The 15,343-nt window shown below is 32.5% G+C and overlaps 2 protein-coding genes and 1 long non-coding RNA gene across 3 annotated transcripts; all 3 read right to left on the minus strand.

The window, feature by feature from the left end:
- Positions 1–248: 248 nt before the first annotated feature.
- On the minus strand, positions 249–2,279 carry LOC132907924 (odorant receptor 56a-like). The gene is made up of 6 exons (XM_060961381.1): positions 1,854–2,279; positions 1,159–1,568; positions 780–879; positions 608–709; positions 382–540; positions 249–317 (listed from the first exon to the last, which is right to left on the minus strand). Exons 1-6 carry the CDS (start codon positions 2,163–2,165, stop codon positions 249–251), a joined length of 1,152 nt encoding a protein of 383 aa, XP_060817364.1. The 5' UTR covers positions 2,166–2,279.
- A 2,910-nt stretch (positions 2,280–5,189) lies between these two features.
- On the minus strand, positions 5,190–10,409 carry LOC132908435 (protein trapped in endoderm-1). Its single transcript, XM_060962473.1, has 6 exons — positions 9,277–10,409; positions 8,980–9,030; positions 8,803–8,865; positions 8,399–8,604; positions 7,392–7,638; positions 5,190–6,608 (listed from the first exon to the last, which is right to left on the minus strand). Exons 4-6 carry the CDS (start codon positions 8,529–8,531, stop codon positions 5,960–5,962), a joined length of 1,029 nt encoding a protein of 342 aa, XP_060818456.1. The 5' UTR covers positions 8,532–8,604; positions 8,803–8,865; positions 8,980–9,030; positions 9,277–10,409; the 3' UTR covers positions 5,190–5,959.
- Positions 10,410–14,165: 3,756 nt separating this feature from the next.
- LOC132908436 (uncharacterized) lies at positions 14,166–14,984 on the minus strand. Its single transcript, XR_009658364.1, has 2 exons — positions 14,417–14,984; positions 14,166–14,343 (listed from the first exon to the last, which is right to left on the minus strand). It is a non-coding gene; the product is annotated as an uncharacterized LOC132908436 (long non-coding RNA).
- Positions 14,985–15,343: the final 359 nt, after the last annotated feature.

Raw genomic sequence — 15,343 nt, forward strand, 5'->3', positions numbered from 1 at the left:
AGAAGAAAGCTTAATTCCAAATGACAACGAGCCCAAACATCGTGGTAACATAATCATGTTTGTAGAAAATAAAAGAAGGAAACTCCACTGCTACAGTAAATTGGCCATCTGAATCTTCGTACATCATATAACTCCTTCATATATTTATATTTTTTACATAAAAGACAAATTTTCATGAAAATTCTCATAGATACAATTTGCGATTACTTCTATGGATATCTTTCGTAATATATTTTCCTCCATAGAGCTTAAAGCGAAGATGGATCTCCGACCATAATACGCAATGCGTTAAAGTATGATAAAGACGTGTATAGATACTAGAAAAGATAAGAAAATAATTAGTACCTAATCATGAATGTAAGAATGCAACAAACGTACTACCTTCGCGTAATGAGACAGCGAAAGTTGCGGTACAATACCACTGATCCCGATAGTTTCAAGTTTTTGAGACCTCAAAATAATGCGGAATACTTTCCTTTGTACGCTGATATCTCTGTTATACCAAGCCGTATCGTAAACGCTTGCAGCAGCTCTCGCACTCTACGGTAAAATGAAATTGAACGTTTCACACTGTTAATTGAAATATGCACTGTGATTATTTCATTACCATACGCATCATTCCATCGGCTGGCCAAGCGTACATGAAAAGTTCCACGCTGGCACTGAACACTACGATAGCGTATAGAGTTTTCAAAATTAAAGGTTGGTTCTATATAAAATTTCGAAGCCATCATTTATATATTCAACTATCGTACTTAAACTAAGAAACGTTTACTTACTGCGATTAAGTTTAAGCTACCAAAAATCACGGCGACAGTAGTCGTTGCGATTGTCGTCAGAACTAGATACTTGATAGATAGGCGGATTTCTTTCGTATACCTAAATATGTATATCGAAGTTGTGCAAATTATGCATTATTACACACACTATTTTCAATTAACACAAAAAATGTGCTATTGATAAAAAGTAAATAATGGTTAAATAACTTGGTCTTAATAATTAGAAAGTACATGAAAATCAAGTTACTTGCTTAAATTCGTGTAACTTGACTAATCTAAACGGAGCTTTATAGATGAAGCATATAGTTGAATGACTATTCTAACGCGTAACAGACGCATCGTATAGCATTTCAACATAAAATAGCTTGTAATATTATACCTTAAAAGTTCAATATGCTTCTGTATGCAGGCATTGAGCTCACTGTTGGTCTTTGCGTTGCGTAATTGGATTCCTAAAAGCTCGAACCTGGCAGTTGCGTATCGTAAAAGAAGAGCAACTTGAGTATCGATACCCATACCTGACGATGCTTGGAAACCAACCAACGATTGATGGAAGAAAATTAGACTATTACGTGGTTGGTGCTTCACTGAAAACGGATATATCGCATGCGTGGGAAACATTTGAGACGAGTATAGTGGGCTACATATGACGAAAGTCGTGGTTATGAAAGACCATAGTATGTAAATGCAATGGAAATATTTATATTTATCCACGTATCGTTCCAGGACCATTCTTTCCGTTTTTGTGGCATGCTTGCAGAAATTTTCCATATCGAAGTACAACATCTGAAATTATTTTACCGACAACGTTTAATTAAAATATTTTAATCGGTCCTCTATTTATTATTATTATATATCATTATATATTATTAAAAATTATAAATACACAATTACATTTCTCTTACTTCGATTTGAAAGTTGGAAACCAATAATTGCTACGAATAGATAATAAAATAGAATGATATGACGATACGTGAGTAAAATAAAATTCAAAAAATATAAATACACGGGAATGTCACTCAACTCAAGTAGCTACGGAAAATAAATAATTTTATTTGTACTTTATCCAAAAAAGAATAATCGACTTACTTGAAAACGTTTCTGCTGCAAACGGCATATTATCATTTTGATTACCACTTGGGCAACAGCCGAGGCAAGACTCACTGTTTTTCCAAGAATAATAGGACTTTTGTGGTACTCGTAAATCGCGGCCAACAATGGTAAGAATAACGCCACAGAACTAGCAAACGCTGTGCACCATAATGCATTAAATAACAGAAGTCGATTTTTAGTTGCCAAAGGAGAAGGCGGCCAGGAACACGTCAAAGCGACGCTGAGTTTCGTGAAGAAAATCGCTCTCTCTAGCTGTGCAACTCGTTTTCCCATCTTGTTTTTATGTCGACTGCGTGTGTATTAAAAAGACGTTAGTACGATACGCTAGGTATTCTATTCTAGTTCTATCGTCTAAGTATTCTATTATTTTTCACGTGGAGACTAGTAATTCACGAAGGGTAAGAATGTAATGCGAACGGTACTTTACAATCAAAGTACATACACACATACACAAATAGGTACTTGTCCATAAAAGCTTGCTGTATTTTTTAACACTTTAATTAATGATCGAATATGATTTCGATCGATACTTGCAAAATATAAAGTATTATCGGTTGATAATGTTCACTGTTACTATCAATTTGAAATGGTACCGTACTTTTCTTCGTATTCCATCAAACGGGCCATTAATAATGCGCGATAAATAACACGTAGCTTGTATACCATGTAATCAAGATTCGTCGATGGGTGTAATTATTTTACTGCTTCGTAAGAATATAGCGTGTACTTCGAATATGTAGAATCAACGAAATAATAACTGTTTCTTAGACGATACCTATTTCCAGTTATCAAAGAGAAGCTACAGACAAGTATGCATGGAAAGTGTTCTGCAGTGTACTGCTAACCATGCAAGTTAAGGGATAGATATGTAACGATAGCTAGTAGTAATGAAAAAATTTAATGTCTTGTAGACTTACATCTTGGTAGGACTTTGCATGGATATAGATTGTAAAACGATCCCGAAAAGTCTATGATTATTATAGATTCAAATAACACTGATAAACAAATTTTAATTTTTTTCCGATTTTGTAACCTTCGCTACACGATACTTCTAAATATTTGTGAGTTAAATACAGATTTTTTCAAATTGCAAATTTTCAAGTTTGAAAATGTTTTGTGCTTTTACTATAGCTTCTATTCAATTGCTATTGAAACAAAAAAATTTTGAGGACTTCCCCGAATAAAATGGTATACGTTAGAAAAATTTGTGTTCCAAATGATATTAGAAAGTGCAATCATGTTTTGTTTCTAATATTAAAGCCAAATAGTTTGGCAAGATATGTGGCGACGGCGACAGTGATACCCAATGCTGGCGATTAACAATCGCATACGTATAAAACGGTTCCGTCGTGTCGAGCGGAAGACAAAGTATATAGTATCACTAACTGAAAAGTGAAAATCATTTTATTGCAACGTATTCTACTCGTCACGAAGAACAAAAGTATTAAACCAACCATAGGTCGTAAATGACCTCGTTTCCTGGAAGAAAATGTTACAGTTTTAATAATTTTCAAACTGGCTTTATTCACAATGTATTTATATTTATATTCACATTTAATAAGAAAGTAGCATGCTATTTACAAAGCAACAAAAAATCATAGATTCGTGAAATCAAGAATATCAGAATGTAGGGATAATGGGAGATCTCTGCGTTCACAAGATATTCCGTGATAATGCGATTTTCAGCTGCTAAGTTAACTAGGTGATCAGGAATTAGTATTGTATACAAATGACTATGCATTCGACGAAGATTTTGCCGTTGAGTGCTACATGACTTGCAATGGATTCTGCATTTTTTTATAACGTGTATTATTTACGAATGAAAGTTTACGGACGAAATGCCAGGATTTGAACTTAAAGAAATTTACATGCAATAGTTGATGGATTTAACCACGAACGATTCGCCATAAACGTATGGGCAGGAATTATTGGATATTATATTATTGGCTGTATCTTTTTACTTACACCAATTACAAGTGCGATATATTTGTGACTTTTACGCTCATACCTTTTAACTGAATTATGCGAAACTATACCACACCAGAGTTGTCATTTCATCCATTTTATGCACTCTGATATACGCCTTCATCTCACTATAGCCGATCGGTATAACAATTTTTAAACAAAATGTTTGGTTAAGACCCAAATCTGTTCCTCACATGCGGTCTCTGGATCATGAGATTTGACAGCAATGGATTTTTTTCTTTTAGAAAAAAATTGTTTATAGATCCAATAAACAAGTTACATACGTTAAATGATTACAACATCTGATTGAATGTTGTTTTTACTGCACAAAATCAATACGTAATCTTGGGAAGGAACTTGGCAAAATGACAAAGGAAAGGAAGATATCGAATATACAATGGTGGATCTGGAGCGATAATATTTACGTGCAAATAAATCTGCGTTCTGATTACAGAATGTAAATACATTGTGAATAAAGCCATTTAAAAAGTATTAAAACTTTAACATTCTTTTCCGTGATAAATAGAATATATTGCAATAAAAGAAATGTTGACCTTGAAAATCATGCTCAAAGTCAATTTTTCACGAATTTTTTTTTACCAATTTCTATCAATTCAGAGGTGTAGAATTACGCTATGGTGGTTTTTACATTTCATTTTTATACAATCTGTATAAGAATCGGCTATTGAGTTTTGAACTGAGAGTGTGATATTAAAGGTTGCTTATAATTGAGAATTTATTTACAAATTTATATCTTAGGTGGGTAAATTCTCGTACGTGAAAAGCATATGGGTAAAATGTGGATAAAGTGGGTCTCTATACGCAGCAACCTCCACGTGGTGAGACCTGGGCAATTGTAAATTATTTAGCAAATGATACGATCTGATTGCCTGCGAACGCAATTACGTTTTTATTAAATTTTCTATTTTCCAGAAATTCTAATTACCAGAAATAGAATTGTACCTCTAAGGTTCTGTACTCCGTCGGTGGTTGAATCTCATTCTGTGCTTAGTCGGTAATGTTGGAAATGACACAAAATAGAAGAGTAAGATAAAAAGATTTATTAGGTAATACATCCATGCTATATCTAGTCTTTCGTGTAGACGTTATCTAAAAATAATAAATCATTATCGATAGATAAAATGAGTTAAATTCGAATTATACAATATTTTATTATTAAACTTTAAAATCGAACAAGAAGTAGAGAAAATATTATAATATTGTAATTTCTATATTATTTAATATGTATGTATAAAATTTATTGGTTTTTGCTTTATTTCATAGATCAGACTTTACAGAAATTATTATAACTAGAAAATACGACACGTAACGTATTTCATTCTAAATAATATTATTTCCTATAATAAACTTATTTCCTATAATATATTTACATAGAATATTAGTGTAAGATTTTATGCTTTGTACATGTGATTCTCAGTATCGCGTACACAGGAATCTTATAAATGAAAACATTATAATTTAACGTCATTACGCTAATTAGTTTCACAACAATTAATCTAGCAAGTATAATACTTGTATTATGTTTTTCAATCTTTATATTACTTTTGTTATTAATATAAGCATAAAGAAGCAATATTAATATTAATATACAGTTTCAATTGTTTGCAATATGAAGTCAAGTTGCAAAAATCGTTATTTAGATTTATCCTAATAAATGCCCGGCGAACTAAAACTAAGCTGAATTATTTGTAATAATTACGTACACTTATTGCTCCTCGCAAGGATTTGTTTATCCGCATTCCTCAAAAAATTATAAATTAATCGAGAGAAGTTTCACTATAGATAATTAAAACATAAAGTTCTTCTTTAATAAAATATACAACTTTGGTCAAAGTATTTATTCTACTACTTTTACTATCTACTCTAAAATTTTTAAACATCTTCCACTTGTTTCGCTTCTGTCATTCCACATTTTAGATAATTTAGATGTCACGAAAATACCTTTAGAATATTTTTATTACACAAATTTCGAATAATTTTCATTATATCTATGTCGTGATATTTATTAGTACCCAAGTAGATAAAAAAAAAGTCTTTCAAACAACAATAAACCGTCGATTGAAATATAAAGTTATTGAATTTTAAGTGGCTTGAGGTGACGATACTTTACTCGAATGCGAATGCGTCGGTTTCGGTCCAGTGGTCGGTAGTTTGCTAGAAACTGGACACAAAACTTGCTTATAGGCCTCTCTGTACAGCTTGTTAGTGCCAGCATAGATGAAAGGATTAATTACAGAGGAGGCCCACGCAAGTACAGAACCTATCACATGAAAAACCGGGACTTTTATTTTATCATCAATCACGTTGACCAGCATCAATGGCATGAAACACAAAAGGAAACACAAAAATATGGTCAACATCAATCTGGTCACTCTGGAATCTTCTCTTCGTTGAAATCCTCCAGCTTTCCTCCTGGATGCTCCAGTATGAGCCTCCAGATTCTTTCTGCTCTTTCTTACACGCCAATAAATGCAAAGATAAGATACGCTTATGACCACGCAAGGCACGACAAATCCTAGAACGAACAAGAATTTCTTTGGGCTCGCACCATTCTTCTTTAGAATCGTACAGGAAAATGTAGATGGTTCTAAGCCGAGTGTCCCCCAAAAACCGAGTAATGGCGGCAAAAGTAGCGAAAAACTCAACGTCCAAATGGCGATCAGCATTAGAATGATCCTTTGCGTGGTGTATAATTGAGCGTATATTTCGGATCTCGAGATCAGTATATATCTGAAATTTATCGATTAATCAGTTTTATATTTAGGGTTCCTTTCCGAATAATTTATTATTTATTTATTTGAGCTATTGCAATTGTTACTAGAAGCGGATTTATTCTAACACTTTGGCAATATACTGAAGTCCCTTATATTTATGGAAAGAAGAATATCGATGTTAATGCAGTTAATGTCTGTTTATAATTTGGCGGACTAAAAATCACAGTGATGTAAATGAAAATTTTGATTCTCATTTCATTTTTCATTTCAATTCTTAAGAGTATCGTTCCTTTAGATAATAATTAGATAATAATTTAGATAAAGAGTTTCATAATTACTTACGAATGTAGAACTTCATTCTCTACTACGTTTCCATGGTTTAGAAGAAATATGATAAATTTTATATTATAGTAGATGCGAAACATTATTTTACAAAAAATATCAGCGGACTTGTAAGTCTCTAAAACATTTTTTCAACGAACAGTTATAATTTTTTAATAAAGGTATCGATGCACATTCAATGAGGCCGATAATTTAATACAATATCAGGAGCAGCTGTTGGTATTGGATTTATCATGCGTACATTTGATCTTATTCGGATGAGCAATAAACGATTAAGTTCCATAGAAGTATGCTGACTTTGTAAAATCAATAGTATAATTCGTCAGCATATCTTAAAATAAACTGAACCAAACACTTTGTCGAGACCAGGTGTGCGCCAAAGTATTAGAAACAATAGAATAATTCTTAATATGCTCTAAGTCTATAACGAATATGATTAAAGCTATTTTATACAAACCGATTGATCGTAATCGCCACCATACTGAGCAAAGACACTGCTACATTCCCATAAAAAAAGAGTGGAAATATTTTGCATAGGGTTTCACCCAGTACCCACGCCTCGTTTAAATATCTGCTCGCAGTTAATGGTAAATTTACGGCAGAGAAAATCAAGTCTGAAATACTAAGACTTATCACGAATGCGGTCGTAGCATGTCGTCTCAGCCTTGTATATTTTAACAGTGCTATCACCGTTACCAAATTACCTGAAATGTAAGAAAATGTTTAGGAAAGGAAAAAAGGTAAAGTGGAAGCTATAAGTATTCATTTTTAAGAATTTCATTCAGAGATTAATGATTAATTATTCGAATTTTAATTCAACACTCTGTCATTCTCAAACATGTGAATAGTATTGTGTTTAAAAGGATATACAGAGAAATTTAACAACGAATTTCTGAAAGTATTTCTTCAAAACAATTCTCGTGATTGCAACTGAAACATTGCCACCGTAAAGAGAGTGCAGAAGCAAGTGAACAATTGAAAAAGGAGATATTAATCGGTCTAATTCCTGACACTCTCTGGCATAAATTAGGGGCGTTAATAAGTCGTAAACCGAGAAATGCCACCCATGGGTCAACGAGGACTTAACCATAGAATTTAAACGTCCAATTAAGGGTTTATTCATTATGAACTTACATCTGTAGGCTATTTTCTTCGTATACTATAACAAATATCTCTAGAACTTCTTCCAACAATAAAATTTCTAAAATAAATGTTTCAAACTTTTACGAACGTTATGATCAAATTTAATCTTTGCTCTAAGTCGTATTTCGTAAACTTATGAATGACTTAATTTTCTGTATCTTCCATATTTGATTAATTAATTTTGTAATTTCGTTGCAGCCTTTCTATTTATAGTTTGTGACAAAGGGTAATGTGTACGCAATTACGATAAGGTAATTTTTAAAGAACCTTATTCATAATCACACATATTACAAGCGTAAAGTTGAAGAAACTGGATTTTACCCGCAACTCCGACGATGCTAAAAATTATCGCACAAACCGCAGCTGCGATAGTAACTGATCGTGGAAAATGCTTGAGGCTCTCATCTCCGGATACGAGATCGAAAATTGTGCCGTTTGTTGGAGAATCGTCCATTTTGTATCGTGTTCATGTGCTCCTTCGTTGTGACAGGTTTTCAATAAGTGAAATGCAAAACGGAATGAACACGCTTTAAAAAAAGGAAATGATATCATTAAAGAACACTTGCACTTAATAATGGCAAGATATTTACAATATACTCTAACCGTTGTACAAAATTTATAAATTTTCATTTATATCTTTTAAATGAACGGATATTAAGACGTATACGTATATATAAAATTTTAAGTAATTTTTTAAATTTGAGTTAAGTATATATCGTACTTACGTGTCGGTATCAATATTAGTCATCGTATCTTCACGTAAAATCACAAGGTCTCGATTCTCTTCCCTTTAAAATTCATAATCCAATTATGTACTTCGAAATTTTTGTACGAGATTCCATTTACGTCGTACTCAATATTTTTAGCATCGCTGCATAAAAATACGTAAAACAAATATTTACCAGGCAAGAATTTTCCAATGGTTTCCATTGACTCCATAAAAAGTACCTCCTCTAAAACAGAAGCAACCACGTACTATGATTAAATTTATTATCCATAATTAATAGAAAATCTCAATTTATTAATCAAGATCAATAGCAACAAATTTTTGATCGAATCATTTTCGAGCGAATAACACTTTTCATAACTCCAAAACTTTCCTTCGTTACAACATCAATCCTTTCCTTATCTTTATACGCGAATTAAAAAGATCCATATGGTATCAGAAAACAAATTAGTTTCTTTTATTTAAAACATACTAGCGTCACGTTTCCATGAACAATATCCCTTTATCCAGCAATTCGGAAACGGAAAGCGAAATCTGAAAATCCAAGGAACCGATTAGCCACAACATCTCTTATTATTCGAACGACACACAAGTGCCACTCTCGATTTGCATATGCATTCGACGATACAGTCGTTGCTCCGACGACCCTCGACAGTGTCTGGAACGATAAAACGCACGAGGGTTCCTTATCCGAGGCAAACCATTCAAATATGATTCTCTCTACGCGTTTCGTCTTCTTTTTGCTCGTTAGTTAGCAGCTTCGTTAACTCGTTCTATTCGTATCGTTCGTCGATTTTCTTGCCATCTCTGTGGCGACGTCAAAAAAACGGGACGAGAGAGTCCTTTAGACGTTGACCTCGAGGAAAGAATTTCCTCTTATAGCCCTTTCGTCTCTCAGGCGGGATTTCAACTTGTTGCGACAGCCGCCTTCTACTCCGAACTATCAGAGTCCGATGAACTTCGACCTTGTCTTATTGAAAATAATTGATTTTCGCCGCTTTCTCGGAAATACTGTCGACGCGTTTCCTCTGATACGATACGTTCGTATTTGTCGATAATCACTTTCTTCTCGGTCTTGAGAAACGCTTTCGTAATCTTGAAAAGCTATCGGTGAACGTATTGAAAATCTTGGATCGTTCTTAATTTTTAATTTGTCCTAATAGTCTTACAAATTCCGAATTAAGTATTTTTAAATGAATTAATATCGTAATAGTGACCTATCGATTCCTTCGTTCGGCATCATCGCTTTCACGATTGTAGCTTGATTAAGCAAATCCAATCGTAATTGAAAAGATAATCGCTCGAAGGTAGCTATTTTGGAATATTTTCAGGCATCTATGTGGTTTGAATTTCTCACTCCTTCCCTTTCCTTTTTATATCAAATCACTATCGATAACGCTTCACAAAGGGTCACATTCAGTTCAAATGTCTGTTGTTCAGTGGCACACTCTATTTCATTATTCCATCCTTCACTAGCAAGACAGCTTCAACGTACGCGATAACATGTTATCCTAATTCTATAACCTTCATTTGCTCAATCAATCGTAACTCGACTATTTATATCATCTTCATTAATTGTTCACAAAAATATCTAAGTAAAAACAACTGTCGTTTACAATTAACAAAAAAAGGAAACTATTTGTCATATATGGTATCGATACTATATTATAAAATTCTAAGGCACACTTTGTCCATAAAAAGAACCTTGTACAATTATAATTTACTGCGATTTTTCGACAATTCTTCGAGACAAGAACACTTGTTGAGTCTTGTAGTCTAGCTGGCACAACGAACATTCGTCGACTGACCAACTTGGTCGACGTATTACTCCCCTTTTACACGAGGAATACACGAGGTCTCCTTATCTGCCACTTCTTTCACTTAACTCTCTCGCTTCCTCCGCCGCTGCCTTTTTTCGGCTGTTTCGTATTCCGCTCTCCGAACCCTTGCCTCTTTCACTCGAGCACCACTGCCGCCAAGGAATCATAATTAATTAATCTCTCTTTGGAGATCATTGTTAAGTACAAGCATCGTTCAAATACAATCGAGCGAAATGATACTACTCCTCGAGCTATGCCGGCCGTCGCGTCGTGTCGTGAGAATTCTCGGATCCTTATTCTGCACCTTTCAAACGATTTCTCTTTCATAGCAATGGAATTCTTCCGATTTGCATATTCCACATTCTATTATTTTTTATTTCGATAGTAAAGCTTCGCATACTTTATTATTAGACAGCAAATCCATATGCAAATTCATATTCTCATAAACACATCTAAAAACTAGAACCTAGGTATAGATTTGTTTCACCTACTAAATATTATAACGAATGTTATATTGAATATTTTATATATTTCTATGTATTATGTACATTCTATGCGTCTTAGCATCTACGAATTCTCCATAGATGCATAAAAGTCCGCTATCTATTTATTATTCATTCCCTCCGTTTACTTTTTTCTTTTTTTGGGTGGAGGGGGGGGGGAATTATATGTGAAATTTAAAGATATGCTTATAATGGGTCAGAGCTAAATTTAATATAAAGAATGAATATTTAAGTTATAAAATATAGGAACTTTTCAATTTTCTCATTAGCTATAATAAACACTGTTATTTCTATGCTAATGAAACAAAGCATTCAATTTGATCTTCATCATATGCAATGTGAAGGTAAAAATTGTGAATGGACATACTATATTATGCAGAGGTGGAAAAATTACTACCTACAAGTACACATTTCACGTGTTCTATCTAATCTGCTAAAATTGCTTCCTTAGGAGTCTGCGTAGATTGCGTAGGCTTAATAATCTGCTAAAATTAGCATATTGTCTGATAGAAAATAATAACTTCGAAATCATATTTGTATAGAATTTAAGACATTCGTAAGATCCTATTTATTTAATATAATATAATCGATACGAAATTCCGGATATTCTTCCTTTCTATAAAATTTTTGCTTTACAAGAATTTTTTTCGTATATGGATGGCTATAAATATATAATAGGAAAACTAGAACAATAAACGTCATAGTAAAATTTGATGTTCCAATTTATTTCTTTTCTGTTGCCATCGTCCATGCACGAATATGACATGATGACTACATTATTGTGTAACAGAAAAATAATGTAAAAAAATAAAAAATAATGTAAAATTACAAAGTGGATGATTTAAATGTTTCGACTATTCGTGTTAAAGGAAAACAAAAATGTTTTAGTTGTATAAAATAAATGTGGATCTTTTTTTAAAAATCAATACTATGTACGAACATTACGTAAAAAGATAACACGTAAATAACTAAAAAGGGAATGATGTTCATAAATTTAGAGAGTTTTTTATAAAAAAAAAGACAACGTCACGAGGGTAGATAATAGCGATGTGCAGTTCTCTCTTCTACTTGATGAATATATGTTAGTGAAGTCAATTTCTTTAATTTTGCTCTGCTATCCGTTCTACATTCATCTTCTTTAGTATTATTTACACCTCATGATTGAAATTTCATATATGATTTAAACCACATTTTCCTTTACTTTCTAGTACTTCTTCTTTGAATAGCAGCAAAACTCTAAACACTCAACACATACACTCCTCGCCAAAAAGACAGCCCAGGTGTACTATCTTTAATTTCTCAATGACGCGTGTAAAGTTTTTCATCTGTAACGTATAATATCAAAACATTATGAGCTCAGAATATGCGGTTCGTTGAAAATAATTAAAAATATTATGAGGTTTAGTGTGTAACAAAAAAAATTGTTTTATTTTAAGAACGAAATGATAGCACATGTACAATAAAAAAATAATAATCAACATAAATTATAACTAACAATAGTTACTTATCAAACATATATACTTATTTAATAATGAGTAGATCCCCCTTTATTTTCTATTACTTCTATTGTATGATTTGGTATCGATTTATATAGTTTCTGGATATAATTTTGACTTAACGCATCCCATTCGCGTACAATTGCATTTTTTAATTCTTGTACGTGTTGATACAGCTTCCATCCGCATATACGCCATGAATAAGTTTTGCAATTTTCAATAATATCAAGGTCCGGGGAGCGTGCAGGCCACGGCAAAATAGATATATTAATTTCATTAAAATATGACTGGACTAATCTTGATGTGTGTACAGATGCATTATGTTGTTGAAAGATGTAATCAGGTCCAGAAATGCATTCTGCATGATTAGTTATTTCTTCTTTGATTAAATTTATGTATCGGACACTATTCATTCTCTCATTAATGAACTTGATACATGTCTTGCCGAAATAACGGATGCCGGGTCAAACGATCACGCTGCTTCCTCCTATTTGTCGTCGAATTGCTGATATTGTTTCTTTTCTTATGTCATGAAAATAATATTGGAATCCATCAAGACCAACCAAGTTGAATCTTTTATTGTCTGAAAATAGTACCCTTCTCCATTTCTTTTTCTAATGCACTCTTTCTTTTACAAAGCGTAAACGTTCTACTTTGTGTTTCGTTGTTAACGAGGGTTTCTTTTTCAATTTTAGTCTTTTAATATCTTTGCAGGATAGTAGAACTCGACGAACACTTGAAACACTGGCATTAACACTAGATTTCTCCATTATTTGCTTCGTTGTTAACTGCGAGTTGAAAGCTACTCACAAAATTGCTCGCTTATCACGATCGGATAACGATGACGGCCAACCAATACTTTTATTTTTGCCATAATCTTCAACATTTTTAAATAAATTGTGTATCACTTTATTACTTCTTCTTATTACTTTCGATATTTTTGCTACTGATAACTGTTGTTGTTTTAGTTCAAGAATTTGTTTTTTTCAGACTCGTTTAATCTTTTTCCACGTCCCACACTTACAAATTTATATAATATTGTACTGTAATCTTTACTCGTTGATAGATTATGAAGTACTGAGTAATTTCTAAACATATTAACAGAGTGTGCTATCATTTCGATCTTAGTATGGAACAGTTTTCGTTGTATACAAACATCTACGACATTGTGACTTATTTCCAGCGAGCCGCATATTCTGAGCTCATAATGTTTTGATATTATACGTTACAGACGAAAAACTTTACACGCGTCATTGAAAAATTAAAGATAGCATCTAGGCTATCATTTTGGCGAGGAGGTAAGAAATCCAGTTTAGAAAAGATAAACTGTGAAAAAATGAGACATAAAAATTATTTCTAGCATCTACAACGTACATTCAGATCAAACAATATTTAAATAAATTGTTTCCTATTCGTTTATACAAATAAATAATAAAAAATTATTTAGATTTAAGAAATGTTTTACTTCTCTCAAATGAAAAATTCCTATATAAATATAAATTAAAAATTGTATGTATTGAAAAATAACTATTTTCCTTGATAAAAATATTTTTTTATATTGTTGATGAATATACTACTTTTTACAAATAATCTACAGAAAAAGATTACGTAAATTACGATTCTCAAAATAACAAATATTGCGACAATATATTTATAAGTCTTTGGCATTTACCTCAAATCACCAATTCTTCAATAGCATTTTTCTCAATTACAATCCGTCCTTCTACTATATCTAATACTACTTTAATTGAATAATTAAATAATAATTAATTACTGCTTTAACTAAATCCTACTTGAATTAATCGAAACACAACTGCATTCTTTTTCACATAGAACTACAAGTCACGTCACATTCACATTTCTCTTTTTCCATGAATCAATTTACTTCAACGTAAAGGAAGAAACATGTAACAGAATTGCAGTGACAAAAATCGAAAGGGAATTATTTCTTTGAATTATTAAAGTATTGCTTTTTAACTGTTATTAATGCGTTGAAAGTTTCACCCTGTAAACGACTCGTTTGAAAACACGATCTCTAAAGTTCCAAGCTTTACGGTTGGTTCGTTCCTCGCGGCACGCGTTTCACGTACTGACGGTTGTTCCTTATAGTGAGATCGGACTGATGGTGAAAATAGTCGAGGGATCGGTGGTCGAGACACGATTGGCACGCGCTGGAATTAACGCGGACAACCGGCTGCAAGAGGGTGGCGACGAATAGCAACGTTTGCACATTTTTCCTCCTGCACAGGCCATTAATTCTTCCATTAATTTAGTGTATCGATTGGACATTATTGGCGCAAAATGTCGAGTAATAACTTACTTATATTGTTATCAGCCGATTATCCCATGAAAATGTAATAATTCAATTGGAAAACAAGTATGTAATATACTTGATATTTGAAGAACGAATTGTATAAAAATCATTGAACTTTTGAAGGAGATTAATTAATTGATTCTTCATTGGATACTCAATAGTCGGATAATTAAGTTACTTTAATTTGTTTAAACTCTTCCAAACTTGTTCTCAATCAAGAATTATTTTAAATTTTCAATTAATATATTGTTGCACTACTCGATCATTTTATTTGAGCCTTTAAACAGTAATCAGTTGTTAGAATTCGATTAATATATGGAGCATGAACTACGCCCATACACAAACGAAATGTGAAATAATATTTTAATAATATCCTGATTATTATTTACATACTACGATAGAAAAT

Source organism: Bombus pascuorum, chromosome 6, assembly GCF_905332965.1.
Source record: "Bombus pascuorum chromosome 6, iyBomPasc1.1, whole genome shotgun sequence".
In the NCBI taxonomy this organism is placed as follows: Eukaryota; Metazoa; Arthropoda; class Insecta; order Hymenoptera; family Apidae; genus Bombus; species Bombus pascuorum.

Bases quoted from the DNA above. Each gene is read 5' to 3' on its own strand.
- LOC132907924 (XM_060961381.1), bottom strand. From the start codon at position 2,165: ATGGGAAAACGAGTTGCACAGCTAGAGAGAGCGATTTTCTTCACGAAA. The intron at 710-779 runs GTAAGTAAACGT...AATTTTATATAG, and splicing joins GTAGCTTAAACTTAATCGCA to AACCAACCTTTAATTTTGAA. The intron at 541-607 runs GTAATGAAATAA...ATTTTACCGTAG, and splicing joins CCGATGGAATGATGCGTATG to AGTGCGAGAGCTGCTGCAAG.
- LOC132908435 (XM_060962473.1), bottom strand. From the start codon at position 8,531: ATGGACGATTCTCCAACAAACGGCACAATTTTCGATCTCGTATCCGGA. The intron at 7,639-8,398 runs GTAAAATCCAGT...CTTACATTTCAG, and splicing joins TAGCATCGTCGGAGTTGCGG to GTAATTTGGTAACGGTGATA. The intron at 6,609-7,391 runs GTTTGTATAAAA...GATAAATTTCAG, and splicing joins GTGGCGATTACGATCAATCG to ATATATACTGATCTCGAGAT.